The 17,427-nt window shown below is 41.4% G+C and overlaps 1 protein-coding gene across 3 annotated transcripts in view; it reads right to left on the bottom strand.

Moving 5' to 3' along the window:
* The window catches only part of LOC111668685 (receptor-type tyrosine-protein phosphatase gamma-like), a 40,708-nt gene that overhangs the window by 21,093 nt on the left and 2,188 nt on the right, over positions 1-17,427 (bottom strand). Inside the window, exons 2-4 of one of the 3 annotated variants that reach the window (XM_023424807.2) lie at positions 11,550-11,700; positions 5,228-5,319; positions 1,529-1,620 (exon numbers count right to left, since the gene is read on the bottom strand). In XM_023424807.2, coding sequence (XP_023280575.2) covers positions 1,529-1,620; positions 5,228-5,319; positions 11,550-11,700 — 335 coding nt within the window. Of the gene's footprint in view, positions 1-1,528; positions 1,621-5,227; positions 5,320-8,236; positions 8,481-11,549; positions 11,701-17,427 lie in introns of those variants that run through there. The other 2 variants (XM_087178882.1, XM_087178881.1) reach the window with 2 other exon arrangements.

Below are 17,427 nucleotides of genomic sequence, written 5' to 3'. Positions count from 1 at the left end.
CAGAAAACAAAGTATCAACATGAGCAAACTTGCTCACACCTTTACAGGTTGTAAGAGCGAGCGTAAGTGCCTTTGCAGGATGTTGAGTCCTGTATGAATCCAACCCTGGTTAGAGGCACAACAACAGAGTATTCCTCTGTATGAAAGAAGGTCTGTTCTCTCAAAGGAAACAGGGCATTCAAGAATCCTTCATAGCCCTGGGAAACATCCTGGATGTATCACAGGAATTATTACAGCAACATGGAATGATTTGTCTGCAGGATGTTTGTACAATCATCTAGAGCATCTGTAAATGATCATCAAAAGGAGTCCGGCCTAATTCCTCCTTGCAGGGACTGTGTATACAGCGTGCCAGCTACCAGGCAGCAGTCTGGAGGCGCTGCCTGGAAGGACAGCCAGGCAAACCAGAGCGAAAAAGGACATGGACGGACATGATGACTAAAGGTATGTTTCTAATAAATACAGTTAATAGGTTATAGGCTCCTCACTGAAATGGATGACAAATATCTTCCGCTTATTCTTACAGGTATGCTGATGCTAGACTGGATGCAGGGACGGGGATGCAGGGATCCCTGTCCTGGAACTTCTGTGTGTACCGACCTGCCTTCCTGCCTTGCCAACAATCTGAAGAAATGTGCCGGCTACAAACCTGCTGCCATCAGAGGGAGGACACGTAGGATGTGACGCTGGTTGACGAGGATGATAGTAATGACAATGATGATGAATAAACACAATGTAAATGGTTGTTTGTGATGATGATGATTCCTCATGTTTGACATGTTCGATTGAAATAAAGTGACAAGATGTTTTCATTCTTTAGACCAACGGTTGGTCAAGTCAAGTCGCCTTTTCATTTATGCAGCACCAAATCACATAGAGAGGTCATCTCAAGGCACTTTTCAAATGTGTCACATTGTTGTGCATTGTTAGCATCATAATCGTCGTGGTGCTACAGAGAATGCCAGATGTTAAATTACATCATCATTATTTTTATATTTTTTCCAGTGAAAATGAAAATGTGAATGAAGATCACTGTATCTGAAATCGCAATATCTGCCAACAATAACGGCAACATGATTTCTTTTTGCATATTGTGCAGCCCTACCTGCAACAGGAAGGAGCATGTGATGGAGAGCTCATGTAATACACTGGACAGACTGTTGCTATAGTCTGGTCTTTGGTGATGTCTTGTGACGGACTGTACGGATATTGGAGAAATAAAATAAAGCATACGTAAAGCAGCAATTAATATTCCTATAATAAAAATGTAACAATGAGAATGAAACTGTTTGACAGTGTGAAAGGGTTCACTTGTCTTAGAAGCTGGTGGAGACCAAAAACAGAGATAGAAGAGAGGGAAAGCTGGACTTAAGATTCATCAAATGGACAGAAACAATAAATGAATGATAATGTTGCTCTCAAACTGCTGGATGTGAAAATAATCAACAACCCTAACAACCTTTTTCTGATGCCCCCGAGTGACGAATAAATCAGTAGCGTTTCAGCATGATTAGATGATCCTGCTTACCTCAAAGTCTTCAGAGAATCCCTGTTGGTTATTTGAATAGAGCTCAGTGACGTGTTTGATGAAGTGCTTGACCGGGATGGCGTCCATGTCATCTGCAAGAGACAAGAGCAACAGTAACTACAATGTCTGGATTTGACCGCGTAAGTTGGACATCAGCATATTGTAAAAACAGAGCACAAATAAAGGTGAAGTACACAACACCACTATTTTTGTCAAATCATCATCTATTCATCACCTCAGATTTATGAGAAACTGATTTTGGTGGTTTAGAAATTTAGAACTGTAATATTTCCACAACACAACCACGTTCTTTCAGTTAGAGATGGTGATGTCTGACTGCGGGAGAAAACTATGTTGAACCAAGGTCAATTGTATCACACAATCTTCCTTAGCAAATGCAGAATAATTCAAATTTTTCTCACTTGAAAGTTCATTTTTGACCTTGGCAACAGCAGCTGAGAGAATAATCTCCCTGTGTGGTCCATTTAGTAGCAGTTTCCTTCTCTTGTTGCTTTGTTTTCTAAGCAAGACGTTTTTAAGGTGCCCAGGAAAACAGAATTATGAACATCCACAATCCGATGACAGCTGGTAAAACTCTATCAGCTGATGAAAATCATGTGATATCATCAAACGCTCCTCAACAACTACAAAGTGGATGTTGCTGCTGCCAGTATCCTTCATGTGTTGTAGTCTACGGGAAATGATGTTTGCCTGCAACAAATGTCTATTCAGCCTTATCAGACCACAACGTGAGAAGGGTGTATGTTTGTGTGGGGATGATACTGGACACGCTGACGCACATCTTTCATTTTTTTAAGGCCATATTAGTAGTTATTTGCATTCAGTGTTTTCTTTGTTGAATACCCCAGGTGCATTATGGTAGCAGCAGTCATGGTACCAAGTGGTGCTTTGAGTAAATCCATTCCCTTCAATAGTGTCATTCAGTTCAATGATGCAAGCTCAGTAACGTTTCAGTTCCCCTGCATCACCGCAATTATAAATACACGAGAAAGCTTGCTTAGTATTTTTATTGCTATGATTTATCTTGTAGCTTTGGGAGCTTTTAGCCTGTTTCATCAGAGGGCAAACAGCTGCAGTCGTTCTCCAGAGCTGAACTCGACCTGGATGCAAAATATTACACAACAGCTAATGCTCTCTCACAGCTTCCTTCAGTTTAGTCTTCATCAAATATTAACCGGAGCACACACTTGTTCGCTCTCGCTTTGTGTCTTACGAGACGTTCATTTAGGTATGCAAATATGTCAAAATTATTTGTGTGTCAGTAAACACAGCAGGCTGCTGAGAGGTCTGGAAAAACCAATTAGCTCCGCTGAGAACCGAGCCAATCTCTTTTTATTGCTTTGACATATTTTACAAACAGTACAGTACAGACACGGTCTGTGTCGAATAGATTTGTTCTTTTGTCGTAAAATACAAACAGATAATAGCAGAAAAACACAAAAAATAAAGAACCATGACTAAACCTCTACTATCCTCAGTAAACTTAGGCATATGGTTCCCTTTATATAAAATACCAGCCACAATAACTAAAGCTGCGTCTAATAATTACTTCTATTATCAGTCAGGGCTGTATTGATGTAGTATTTCACAATAAAATACATATTACTCAGCTGAAAATAAACAACAATTTCAAGATGGGATCACAGCAGTTGCGACGCCTGCCAACATGTTGATGTTCTGACCATGAGGGGACTCCACCCCCCCCCCCCCCCCCCCCCACACACACACACACACACACATTTTTACATTTCAGACTCGTGGTCTTCAGAGCCAGCTGACCCTGGCAGCTCCCTCTGAACACACGGTTGTTTATACAACTTTTATCACGTATGCAGTATTATTATTCTTCCCCAACAACACGTCTGCATCATTACATTTCAAATATCAATTAATGTAATGGTTGGAGGTGATCATCTCAGTAAATTACTTCAGAGAGATGCTTATTGGATTTTTTAATTTGATGCTTCAGTGTTTCCAGGTCTAAAATATAAATCTTATAAACTGGCTTACCCATTTCTTTACTGTTTAAAAATGGTTGATATCTTTTCATTTCTGATGTTTTATTGATTATAATTATGATGGTAGTTAATATCTTCTTGTCTACATTGCCTACTTGTAATATTTTATTTGATATGCTGGTGAGATCTGTCTATATGATGAAACACCACACTTTATTGACAGTACAGTAAACAGACAGGAAATGGGGAGGCAGAGAGAGGGCCGAACCTGGGCCGACTGCAGCGAGGACCTTAGCCTCTGCACATGGGGCGGATGCTCAACCAACTGAGCTACTCGACGCCCCCCCCCCCTTGTCTATATTAACCATTTCAACTTCAAGAACACCTTGCATTTACACGGAGCTTGACTAGGGCATAACTGCAAGCCGCTATTTCTCTTGGTAGTTTGTGAATCTAATGATTGATTTTAAACTAATTCTTTGGAGAGTAAATTAGTAAATATACTGAGAAACTCCCAGTTCAAGCTTGTAAGTACAAACACCAAATTAGCAGCATTTGACTATCACCATATTGCTTACTAAGATGTGGATCTGCCCTGTCCCTTCCTCATAGAAAGGTTTAACACATCTGTAATGTTTTGTATATATATGTGTGTGTGTGTGTGTGTGTGTGTGTGTGTGTGTGTGTGTATATGTGTGTGTGTGTGCGTGTGTGCGTGTGTGTGTGTGTGTGTGTTGAGCGGAGGGGTGGGGTGTGTGGTAAGAAGCTGCCGCCTGCAGCAGGAGGTCTCAAAGAGGATTCCGGATCGTGTGAGACTCTAAGTCTGAGCTTTTTGAGACAGTTAACACAGCTGACATATGGCCAGACACCACGTCCCCGTGTGCTGCAGAGGACTCTGATGGGCTACCTGCAGCTCTGTAGATCCTGATCCTGCAGGGGGGGGGGGGGGGGGGGTATGACAGAGGCTCTTTTTGTCTGCGCTGGACTCTGCCATCGTGGACCTGGTGTTAATGAATGCCTTTGGACTGAGCCAAGGCCCATTGTACAAAGGCCCCAAAATGCTTTTTAATTGAATTTGACAGGTTTGGATCCAAATCTTGGCCCTGGAGACCTGAACTGGAGAGCCAGAGAGCAGATTCCAAGCCCTATAAAGATTTTGTGTATGTGTGTGTTAGTGTGTTTTGTAATTGGTGAACTGGCCATGGCCTCTCTCTCCCTCACAGCCACAGCTTGTGATGAGGGTTTCTGTCAGACCTAAAAACACCTTCTACTCTTCTTCATGCACCAATTTAGTCTTTTCTTTTCTTTTCTCAATTTGTCTGACCCTCACAGTAGATGAGCTGTTCCACAGATATGTGGATGTGTGTACGATAAGCTTTCTTAACTTTACTCATACAAATTAGTCTATATATTCCCAAGCGCTAGCAAATATGTTCTTTCTATTTAAACTTACACAGATCCACACTGTATGTGGTTTTGTCGGCCCCAGTTCGGATGCTGGTGCTTCTCCAGGCTGGTTGGTCAATGGAAGGTGACACCAGTAAGGTCTGAACACCAGCTTGTGACCTCTCCCACCTCTGCTGTAAGAATAGCCTTGACCTATGACCCCACAGAGTGGACGGCCACATGACTTACTCTGTTCAGCAACACTGCACAAACATACAGTGGACAGATGGAAATGAGGCGCGGCCATGATACAGTACAGGTGAGGAGCCGTTACCTGGGATGGGGATGGCGGGGATCGTCTCATTGGGCACCACCCTGGGTGAATTGCTGTCCTCCACGTAGAAATGAGCTGTCTGGAAACAGCGCCTGAACAAAGACAGAGACATTTCGTTTTATTTACATATGTAGAGTTTATTAATTCCTGTGTCTCAGTTATTCCAGCTCTGCTGAAGTTCCCAACTGAGGTCAAAACAGTCGTCCTTCACCTTCATCAGGATCCTTCGTTGTCTTCCAGCTCTGTCTGCTTTACATTACATTTCTATACAAGTAAAGCGCAACAGAAAGTATGTTTTGTAGGAAACGTAATTCACTGGCTGGATCATGCTCAGATTCAGAAGCGACATATTTTTTTGAATAAATGAATTAATACTGAAAGTTTGTATCTTGTAAATGTCTGTATGGATTCATAAAAAATGTGGTTTGCATGATCTAGGACCATTACTCAGTCCATTTGGTAATGACTGATTAAAGTGGCTGTGACCTTTCTACCTTCAAAGATTCACAATAAAAAAATCACAATAAATCACCCGAACAACCAGTCACTCTATATTTTTCAGAATATGCAAAATCAGTTAACATCAGTATCTCCACCAGTCTTCATTCAAATGCTTCTGAAATTGACAAAGACGTTCTCTAGATGGTCAAGCAGTGAGTCTGCAGCTATAATTAATATCTGGCTGTTATTTGTACTGTTCGCTCAACAAATCTGTGTGTGTGTGTGTGTGTGTGTGTGTGTGTGTGTGTGTGTGAAAAGAGAGAGAGAATGCAGATTTCTTCATGGCAATTGTCAGCAAACAGATGGCAGAAATGAACTTTTAACCACACACACACACACACACACACACACACACACACACACAAGCGCAAACACACAGACATTTTCACGCACAGTCTTAAGCTTGTACTTTCTGGTTTTGTCAAATGTCAAAGCATTACAGTATGTACTGTAGCTCACACACACACACACACACACACACATACACAGACACACCACTCACTCACTCACTCACTCACTTAAGGTGTGTTTGAAGTTGCATATACTGTGTGTAGAAGCTGTCAAACAGGAGGCGTTCAGCAGCAGACGTATCTGCAGGTCTCCCGTTGTGTTTTTAGTCTGAGACGCTGACAGTTCACAAGTGTGATGTTTTACATCAAACTGCTTTTAATGCAGATCTGCATCAGGCATTAAGAGACAAACTGGAGTTAAGATACAGCAGGAGGAAGCATGAAAGCTGTCACTTCTCTCTCTCTCTGAAAACATACTCAGAAGGCAAAAATCCAGACACAGTGAACATGAGAAACGTCGACCAGCTACATTTACATCCAACTATAAAGCAGCTCGGAGACGACTTTTAGTCTGCAGATGAGATCAGCTTCTATTAAGAAAACAAACAGCCTCTCTGTCTTTATATTATTGTTGAAATATAACTTTGTGTGACCACTCAAACCAGACAGGTCACCTGTTGAAACTGAGCTGGTTCTGGAAGCAGTGTACTTCAGGACGAAAGCCTTTCAGTAACCTTCCTCAGCTGACCACATGCCACACTAAACACACACAATATGAATCCACTGCAATAATACCTAAACTACAGTATCTGAGTTGCTGTTCCGTGTTGTTCAGTCTGTGCATCATAAACCTAAATGGAAACACCAGAAATAAAGCTTTTTGTCTGTCAGGAATGGAGGATGACAGAGTGACAAGTGATTTTAGTTGCCTGGATATAACCAGACCTGAACCACAGCGGTGGAGGATCAGAAAACTGTCGTCTCAGTAACTTCTGAAAGTAATAACGAATCACATCTTTTATCATGTAGGAATGAAGCCCTGTTGAATGAATGATGATGGAACCTGATTTTCAAATCCAGTGCAGCATGATCGAGTCTTAACACCTGGAAATAAGTTGCATATCAGCTCCTCCTGTTCTCTCGTCCTGAAGTCTCTGGGTTTTTGGTGAGATGATTGAAATAATGTCTGTGGTTTAAACACAAGCTCAAGACATTTTCACGTTTTATTCTACAAAATAAAATCAGTCAGTAAATATCCCACTCCTGATTTCATGAAGCTTTTACGTCTCGGTTGCTAACAAGTGTCTAAATGAGACTACAGAGGTTGTCGGGGACGTTAAACATCATCACGACGAACATGAAAACTGATCGACTCACCAGTCCACCTTCACAGCCTCGTTGTGTTTCTACAAACTGTCACTAACTCTGTCAGGGGAAAGGCTTTTGTAGAAGAGGTCAGAGATAAATAAACTACAAGTTGAAGTTTAGTGGTGGTGATGGTGAAGTCATGTGACCGTGATGTTGAAGTCATGTGACCGTGGTGTAGTTGGTTTATAGCCTAACATTAGCTTTTTACTTCTGCTGACTGTATTTTGGCTTCAAACATCATCAAGTGGTGTTCATTAGTGAAGATGATCCTGCTGAACTAAACCTGTCAGGACCAGAAACTCTTGTTTATTTTCTGTAATAATCCAAAAGACAATGGAGGGAACCAGAGTGATGCTAACTTCAAGGTTGGACTACAAAAATACATCATCCCTGCTGCAAATCTATTACTATACCTCCATTCAGCCAACAATATGCAGAACATGAAATACAGAATCAAAATTTTTGCTGAGGAAGAAAAGATAATTCATGACAGTGACATAAATCCCATATTAGAGTCAAACAGCAGTGATTTACCAGAAATACAGAAACACTTTGATTCAGTTATCGTGCACCTTCTGGAGAATTTCCAGGTGACCTAACAGCAGCTGATGGACGCACACACTCATATTTGTTTGCACGCTTGAAATTTGAACACAACTATTGCCCTATACCTGTGCACTTCACTGCTTTCATAAAGGACTGGCACACATTCAACAACTAAATGAAACAAACTCCACCGACAGTTTCTCTTATCTACCATCTACAGCTTCCAGTGACAACAACAGTTACTCAACACTCCCTGCATGTGTGTGTGTGTGTGTGTGTGTGTGTATGTCCAGACCCTCCCTACCTGTATTTGATACAGAGCAGAGAGCAGAGGGCATTCATCCTGGTGAACGAGCAGAGGAGAGGGAGCAGACGAGCTGCCACATGCTGCCGCCGACCTGAACTGAGCCCGAGCACCGAGACAGGGGGACAGGGGGCGGGAAGACAGAGGGAGGGCTTTCCTAACAAGGCATGAAGGGGGGGTGTTCCCTCTATGTGTGACACCAACACACACACACACACACACACACACACACAGACACACAGACAAACACTCAAACACTGGTCAAGCCTGTGCCACTTCCTGGTGTGAGATAGCTGGGTGTCACGATGCATTCAAATCACACGGGACAAAGCTGACAGAATCACGCCATGGTTCTGAGAAATGACAGGATTTCACACTTGTTTGCATCATACACTTAGGATTTTAGGATGACTTATTAGTGATGCACTGTCACAACCAAGCCGAACACTTCATAACATGTTTCTGCAACTGCAAACAAAGACTTCTACCCGACAGTCCTGTGGGTCCTGGTGTTCTTGAATACCATTCAAATGCAGTGATTAAATATCTTGCATCTGTTGCTATAACATTCCCAGCTAAGGTCCAACGTGCGTCCGTCCATCATTTACTGTCAATATTATAACGTTTTTTTCTGTTAAGAAGCTCATATTTGCGTCTCAGACCTGAACGCAGCAGAGCAACAGTTTGTTGGCGGTTTGTGGGCGGCACCAACTGCTGCCAATAAGACGGCAGTGGGAGTGGAGTCTCTGCAGAACACGGGGTTGTGACCTAAGCTTTGCTCCACAATAGGATTAAATACCCAAACACACCCCTAGCACCTGTTGCCAGGCTTGTGTGTGTGTGTGTGTGTGTGCGTGTGTGTGTGAGTGTGTGTGTGTGTGTGTGAGAGAGGGTTATGCACAATTTCTCAGCACTTGTACACCAACAGTTTTCTCAATACGAACCCTTAAGGCAAACTGGATTCCGGTCAGTCTCAGCAGAGCTCATACAATATGAAAAATACAGGACAATAATGGAGTTTGGTGTTTGTCAGGCACCAAGTTTAACACCATGTGATGTGTGTGTCAGTGTCCCTTACTATCATGCTCTGTCTCTCTTCACATGTGTCCAATAATTTGCTGTGTGTTCCAGATTTCATAAAGGACCATGCTGCTGTTGTCTAACATGATTTAGCTACTTATCACTGGTTATATAATCCCCATCTGATGAAGATAATACCAGAAGGCAGCTGGAATAAAGGGCTCTTACTCTGGTATGAACTCCCTGCTAGACCACACAATACCGCCCAACACTTGGATAAAGGTTTTACAGTCATCAGTGTATGATGTATGACTGTACACGAGACTGTACATTTCATATCTTCAGGAGGAAAAAAACCACACACCAGGCATAGTTCTATCATTACACAACATGCTATAAATTTATATTCAAGTCGTATCTCAAAAAGAATAATTTCAAGGCGACATTTCAGATGATTGTTTTCTGTTTTGAGTGTTTATCACTTGTATAATAATGTGGAGGAAAATGTGAAATGTCCTTCAGCAGTGGGAAGAATCTGTAACCGTCATGTGTTCTTTATAAAGTCTTATCTTGCTGTGAATTATCGTCCTGTGCTCACTGCTCTGTATTATAACATGTGCTGTTGACATTCATTTGCACCCAGACTAAAAACCCGCCCTGTGACTCTAATCATGTCGATGAATCTTTTCCTCCTCTTACCTCCTCTTACCTCCTTCATGTATTGCCTAGATATGCTGAGTAAAACAAGCTGTTGGTTGTGAAATTCCCTTCAATGCATTATGGGTAAGTTTTCCAAACATCACTCTTGTGCTTAAGGACAAGCTCTGTCTCAGAATCAGATTTACTCGTCTACAACAAATAATCCATCACAACGATCAGACCGATGACATGGTTTCACAACTACCAGCACTCAGCAGTGCAAAAAAAAACAGAGGGCACTTTTACTTTGTGCACTATTTCTCTAACAATCCCTGATTTCAAACCCAAGTGGTGTGGCCAAGCATCACATCAAATCCACATATCTCTAGTGGAGCTGCCAATAAATATTATGCACAATACATCTACAATATTCCCACTTGATCTCATGTTTAAATATTTTTTACCCAAATGTTGGAACAAGCGGATGCTGAATATTTACTGTATGTCATGTGATACAGAATAGGAATTAGAAACTTATGCTGGGAACACACCGCCTGTGTTGTGTGAGTGTGGCGGCCACCGTCGCTCAGCTGATGTGGAGAAGCAGGTGTGTCTTTGCTGTATTGCTGCTGCTGCAGCTCTGTTGTAGAGTTTGCAGGTTACTGGAATATTGGATTTCTCTTCATTATTGATTCATTTCTTATTTATTTTTGACAGATAATGTCAGTAAAATGTCTCCGTCATGAGCAGCTCAGAGACAGACATCAGATCTGTACACTGAGCTCAAACTGATGAGTCTAAGTTGTTCACTTTAACAACATGTTCATGTCCTGAAATGTTGTGAACTGTGACCACTGACATCTGTTGTAGCAACGCTCCACACACAACATTCACAGAGGCTAATGTTAGCTTGCCTAGGCTAATATAGCAACAGCTCATAACATGAGCTGGTTGTTCACATTAGCAGCTGCAGTCATCAAAGTTCTGTTAAAATATAACACTGACTTTCATTGGTATTGGTACCAACTACCGGATTTCTGCTATCATTACCTCCCTATGCCAAATGTATTGTATGTAATAGAAAAGTTGGCCCGTCATGTTTTGTCAATCTACAGCTTATGTAAAATGAAAACAGCTTCCTGTACAGCCAAAATTTAAATAATTGTATGGTAACTCTCCAGGTTACATTTTCTGCTAGTTTGACTTAAATCAATTAACAAACCTCGACATTAATGATACCGAGAACAGTCCTGTCATAGCTGCCTTCTGTAGCTGAATGGGTTTTCTCATTCAGGATTTTTTTTCAACATTTCATATCAACATTTGAGTATCTCACTATTTTTACCAAGAATTTTAGCAATGATTATTTTGCTAGCATTCAGCAAACTCATAAGTTACAGATGCTATAGTGGATCAGAGGCTTGCTAAAAAAGACTCTGTATTTGATTAAAGCTAAAAAGAAAAAATTGTGGTGCTTGTGAGCAGCTAAGCATTTCACTGCAGGTGTCCATGTTTTTCTCCTCTCAGTATTTCTAATGTCTTCGACCATAAACAAATGCAAAACACATACAACCAGTCATCCACCCACCTCTCCAGCCTCCAGACCACCACCAACTCAAAAGTAGTTTACAAGGGTTTGTACCGTTGTACCCACCTCCAGTAGACAAGCACAGCCAGCAGAAGGATGAGGCAGAGGAAGGTTAGAGCTGAGACCACCACCAAAGGTACCAACCACTCCACACGGCCCAACCCTGCCCCAGACCCAGGCCTCGCCTGGCCCGTCAGATTGGTCACCACACTGGGGTCTGGAAAAAAAAAAGATGGAGAAATTAGTGAGGGAAAGAAGTCCAGAGGCACTTTGCGTGGACGGAGAGGAGGAGTGAGGATGTGACATAGAAGAAGGCTGAAGAGGTGGATGAAGGGGGAAGTACAACTTCTGTCTGTCTTCTCTCATCTTGAAAAGACAGGAAATCAAAGTCAATAGAAATGTTTTATTAAAAAAATCTGAGTCTGAAATTCTGATGGGCGGTAACAATATGCAGTATGTCTGCCTACACTGACTAACATGTGAGTAAAATACACAAATGCTGTACAAAGAAAATTTACTGTACCATTTTACATAAAAGTTGACATATACGTAAGTCCCTGTTTCTGTCATTGTGTGCTGCTGGTCAAGTGTTAGAAGCAGTTGCAACAAACATAAGTTGACCTCTGAATACAGTTATGTAAAAATCAACACAAACATTATGCTCCATAAAAGGCCAAATGTAGTGATAGCGACTCTTTTGGTACCAGAGCAGATATAAACTACAAACAAACAGGAAATCTGTTGCCATGGATACAGTGAGTTAAACTGTGGGCTTCAGCTTGATCCCCCTTTTTTTTAGCCAATATTTATATTGTGGAAAATGAAGTGTAGTGAATGATCTTTTTTAAGTTCCTGGTTGTTATGTACCATTGATGTACTGACAACTATCACTGATCACTGACTTCTTCTTTCTCTTGTTTCTAAGCATTCATGGAGGTTTATTTACAGTGGTGTTTTCATGTCTGTGTGTTCAGGTCTGACTGAATCATGATTTCTGTCTGACATGATTTTCAGGTGTTTTTGGTAAAAATATGATGTTGGACATTTATATTTGAGGACTTGTTAAATTATTTTATTCATCCGATTTGTTTTGGAGATCAGATTGAGTGTTTTGATATGATATGTGACTACATGTGACCCGTAATGTGAGACATGAGGAGCTCTCAGCTAGTAGCTGTAAAGTAGCTCTCAGAGTCTCAAAAACTGAATTTTTGAATGTGAGAACGGCCACTAGCTGGCAGTCCTCAAAACCTGCAAAGCTGCTGTTCGTGATACTAGAGAGACCATTAGTACAGGGCACAATGATATCCCATCTTCTTTAAAGGAGTAGTCTGACATTTTAGGAAATGTACTCTGACAGCTGTAGAGTTGTTGAAGTTGAAGTCGTTGTAGAGCTCTCACATTAGCCTGGGAAAAAGAACAAGTTGTCATCTATTTATTCATTTATTCTTCCTGACTTTGTGTAGGCTGTTTTTTGTTAAGCTTGTGGCCTGAGCAATCAGTCGTGTTACTATGAGATGACCCAGCAGCTGTGGTAACAGTTCAATTCCTATGTTTTGTATCACCTTACTTTACTTTATGCATCTGCAATTATGCTATAGGTCTGCTAGGGTTTGCGGACATCCGTGTACCCACCAAAATGTTGCGAATGGCATTTTTGTGGCCATTTTTTCTTTAGCTATTTTTCATCTATATCTAACTATGTAGGAAAAAAGACACTTCCATTCTTAAACCTGGCTACACAGCTCTGATTGGTCCATTGTTTCTCAAACCAATGGAAATAGTTATAAAGTCTAGACCTAAATAGTCCGTGAAATCAGGTGTAATTATGAATTCTAAAACCACAAAAATACAATTCACAAAGGAAATGAAGAGCAACTAACAGCTGGGGAAAAAAATAAACAAATAGTTGTGAGACAGGCTCTGAAAAAGTATGAAAACTTTGGAAAGACTTTTAACTCCTCTCCATGTTAGGATTCCTGATTTCACATCGGGAGCAATGTTCCAAAGTTGGATTGTTTCACGTTGCTGTTCAGTGCAGTGTACACTGGGACACGGCTTATTCGTTAAGCTAGGCTAAAGACGTGGACCCACTGTGTCACCGTACGGGACACACAGTGATGTAACAGTTCAGTATCTCCTGCTGGGTCAGACAGCAAACAAGCTTATTTTTCAAAAACAGAAGGTTGTTCCTTTAACTTCATCTAACTGCTGCAACAAATACAAACCATCACATAAACAGAATACAGATTAGTACAGACAGCTAGACCAGTTCCCAGTTAGTCCTCCCTGTCCTGAGCTCTGCACGCTATGCTCACTGTTTGAGGAAGTGCAGCCAGATAACAGCATCACAACAACACATGGCTCTGGATAATTTGAGACATTTGTTAAATCCAATTTGCTTTTAGGTCGCTTAATAACCAACACCACCACCACCTACCCAGTTCAGCTGCTGCAGCCGTGACGTTGCTGGAGCTGACGCCGGCCCCCATGGCCTTCAATCTGCAGCTTTGCCTGGAGCCGAACATTACATCAGGCCGGGCCCCTGCACTGCACCACAGCTGGCTTGCATCCCCACTCACTCTGCATCTCCTCCCTCATATCCACACACACACACACACACACACACACACACACACACACACACACACATACACACACACACACACACATGCACGGTGTAGACTACTGTCTGCCTCTTTCCCTTCTCTTTTCCCTCTGCTTTTGTCTTATGATTATGGCAGTGTGCCAAAATAAAATTAAAAAAACCTTCAACAGCAACATGCAAATACATAACACACACACACACACACACACACACACACACACACAGCCGGTCACTAATGTGCATACATATCGAACATACACCACACACACACACACACACGCACACACACCTACACACACACACACACACACGCACACACACACACACACACACACACACACACAGCCGGTCACTAATGTGCATACATATCGAACACACACCACACACACATACACACACACACACACACACACACACACACGTAACTATAAATGGAGCAGAGGCTTTTTTTTCTCCCCTGCAGCTGAATCTGGCCTCCGAGCCTCATCTCCTTTCGCCGTGTCTGAAAGTAGGCCAGCACTCAGATCAGAGCAAGGAGAGGAGAGGCAGAGAGGATGAAGGGGCTGGTGGAGGAATGAGGGAAAGGGAGGGGGGGGACTAAAAGAAGAGATGGGTAAGTAAGGAGAAAAAAGAGATAGAGTTTGATCAGCAGAAAGGGGGGTGTGGGGTTGCAGGAGCAGGACAGAAAACGTGGAGATAAACCACTTCGTTTTTCTGTTTCCACTTCTACGACTGTAGCTTTGACAACCCAATTCCACAGGCTGCTGAGTCAGGGTCCCCGCTGTGTGGCCTCACAGACAGTGGGTATCATCTGCCTTGACTTCCCACTGTAACACCACTTCCACAACATCACTGAGGTGGACTGAGGGTAATAAACAAGTTCACAGTCTCACAGTGGTGGAAAAAGTATTCAGATCCTTTACTGGAGTAAAATGTAATACTCACTGCACAGAGTGGCCCCTTTTAGACTGTCATGTTTTATTATATCAATGACACATTGTTACTGAAGCATTCAAGTAGTTCTGGTCAAAGTGGAACTGTTTTAGATTACTCTGTATGATGTAGTTTGGTCCAGCATTGCATATTATTCTGTGTGTAAAATCTTAATCTGCAGGATAACTAGTAGCTCTGTCATCTAGTGAATGTGAAAGTGTCACAAAACTACTGTGCTACTGAGTCCTAGCTTTGACCTAACTTAACTTTACTTAGCATAGTTTTCAATGCTTGTGTTTTTTTTTTTTTTTAGATTATCACAGACAGTTTGGGTGGATACTTGAAAATAGATTTTTTACTATCTAGTAACATGTTTTAAAGGCAGCACTTTATGTCAGAACTAGGTTGTATTTTTTAACTAATTAAGTAGTCTTTCTTTCACACCTAACATGCAACAAAACCAAATATTTAACTACTTTCTTTTCCAGAAAATATTACGTCAACACTATTAAAACTTTAAGCAGGGAAACATGGCTCCGTCATGGTGTGAAAAAAAGGATGGAATGGAAGAGTTGCATCACACATGAGGAGATCAGGTGTGAGGTCCACAGTTGGATCATTTGGAAGTGATGGAATCTAATGTCTGATATCAGCCATTAAAAAAAGTCAACTGTTCTTCTAACCAGTAGGAAAGTGGCCGAAATGATGAAACAAGCTCCACGTTGTTCAATAAAAAAAAAAATTAAAAAAACTGTAGTCATAACACATCTAGTAGCATATTTGTGCTGTTTCCGGAAGCTAGTTTAATTGTAGCTAGTTGCATATTAACATCTTTGCAAATTTTGCCTTCTTGTTAGCAGTTGGCATATGTGCTAAATGAGCCTGTGGGCTAACAGTTAACAGCTAACAGTTAACAGATTTGCCATCTCCAGGGAACTTACAGAGAGTTGAGGGACCCAAGGAGCTAGCTAGGGAGCTAGATAGTTTTTACCATTACTACATCGAAGTAACAACATTCTCAGAGTGGTTCAGGGTGTAGTTTCATGAACTTGCAGACATGACACTCAAGCTAACTTTGACTTAGTGTTAGCTAACCCCAGTTAGCTATTTATTCAGTTATTTTACTTGCTGGTTAACTGTTAACATCCGTGCTGAATGAGTCCGCAGGCTAACAGGCAGATTTGCAAAAGAGTCCATTTTCAGAGAGTTGAGTAACCCAAGGAGCTACACAGTTTTTTTACCATAGGTACACCGAAGTAACAACATTTTCAGAGTAATTCAGGGTGTAGTTTCATGAACTAAGCCAAATAGTTAGCTACTGATTGATTTGTTTTGCCTGTTGGTTAACTGTTAGCACTGATTAAATCCTGTATTGACACAGTTTGTCAGGTGTGAAGCTCTGCCTGTTGCAGTACAAGCAGGCTAACAGCAGGCTAACAAGAGTCTCTTTATGCTGACATGATTTGTGTAACGGGGAATTTCTGTGTTTTGGAATACAAAGGTAATTTCTCTCTACCTGTGGAAGTAACTTTGTGTGGTCCGTGTTGGCATTATTGTAACTGTTAGCTGTAATTTGGCTACTCATCATATTTGCTGCCAGAGCTAAAAGATGTCTATTAAAGGTGTGTGGTTAAAAAACAGGTTTACAATGCAAGGGTGTGTCATATACAAATTTACCTCTCTGCAGTAATTTGACAGGTTTGCAGCCAGAATAGTGAGGATGTACATATATAATCTATATGAAGATTATGGAAAGGCACTTTTTACCCCACTGCTGTGCATTAGTATTTTGGTATACCGATAACTCAGACTGAGTTAAAAGTGTATCCAATCAAAGTTGTTTAAACGTAACATATAATTCAATAAGACATGACGTGTACACCATATTTTTTATCAATATTTAGTTATTACCCACACTGAGACAGTCTTCCATAGAGTAGATGTTCAGAAAAGAGCCTGACACGTCGTTGGGAGATTAGTTAACATCTCTCTGTTTTGAAAACTGGGATTTGTAGTTGTAGTTTGTACATGTTTGTAGCTTATAGGCTTATAAGCCTCGATGCACTCTGAAGCACTGCACTCAGAATAAAAACACTCCTACAACAGAAGCACTGAGCAGGATGTACACAGTTACTACTTTTACAAAGTTAAGCAACAACTTTTAAGCATTTGCCCTTGAGTCCCTCCAGCTCCAGCAGAATAAAATGTGCTAAACGTGCTTTGTCAAAGAGACTGGGAGGCACTTCTGGGGAATATCAGAGGACTGCTTTTGTTCATAATAATGTCTGGCCTTGCACTTAGACTGTGTTTTAAAGCACTTGAAATTGAATTGATGTCTCACCCTGCTGAAAGTCTCGGAGGGGTTGTGTGTGTGTGTGTGTGTGTGTGTGTCTGTTGTGTGTG

The sequence above is a fragment of the Seriola lalandi genome, unplaced genomic scaffold, assembly GCF_002814215.2.
Source record: "Seriola lalandi dorsalis isolate HSWRI2012SDOR001 ecotype SW California unplaced genomic scaffold, Sedor1 jcf7180002054748, whole genome shotgun sequence".
Lineage (NCBI taxonomy): Eukaryota > Metazoa > Chordata > Actinopteri > Carangiformes > Carangidae > Seriola > Seriola lalandi.
The sequence above is the reverse complement of the archived record's forward strand: the minus strand, read 5'-3'. Positions and strand labels throughout refer to the sequence as shown.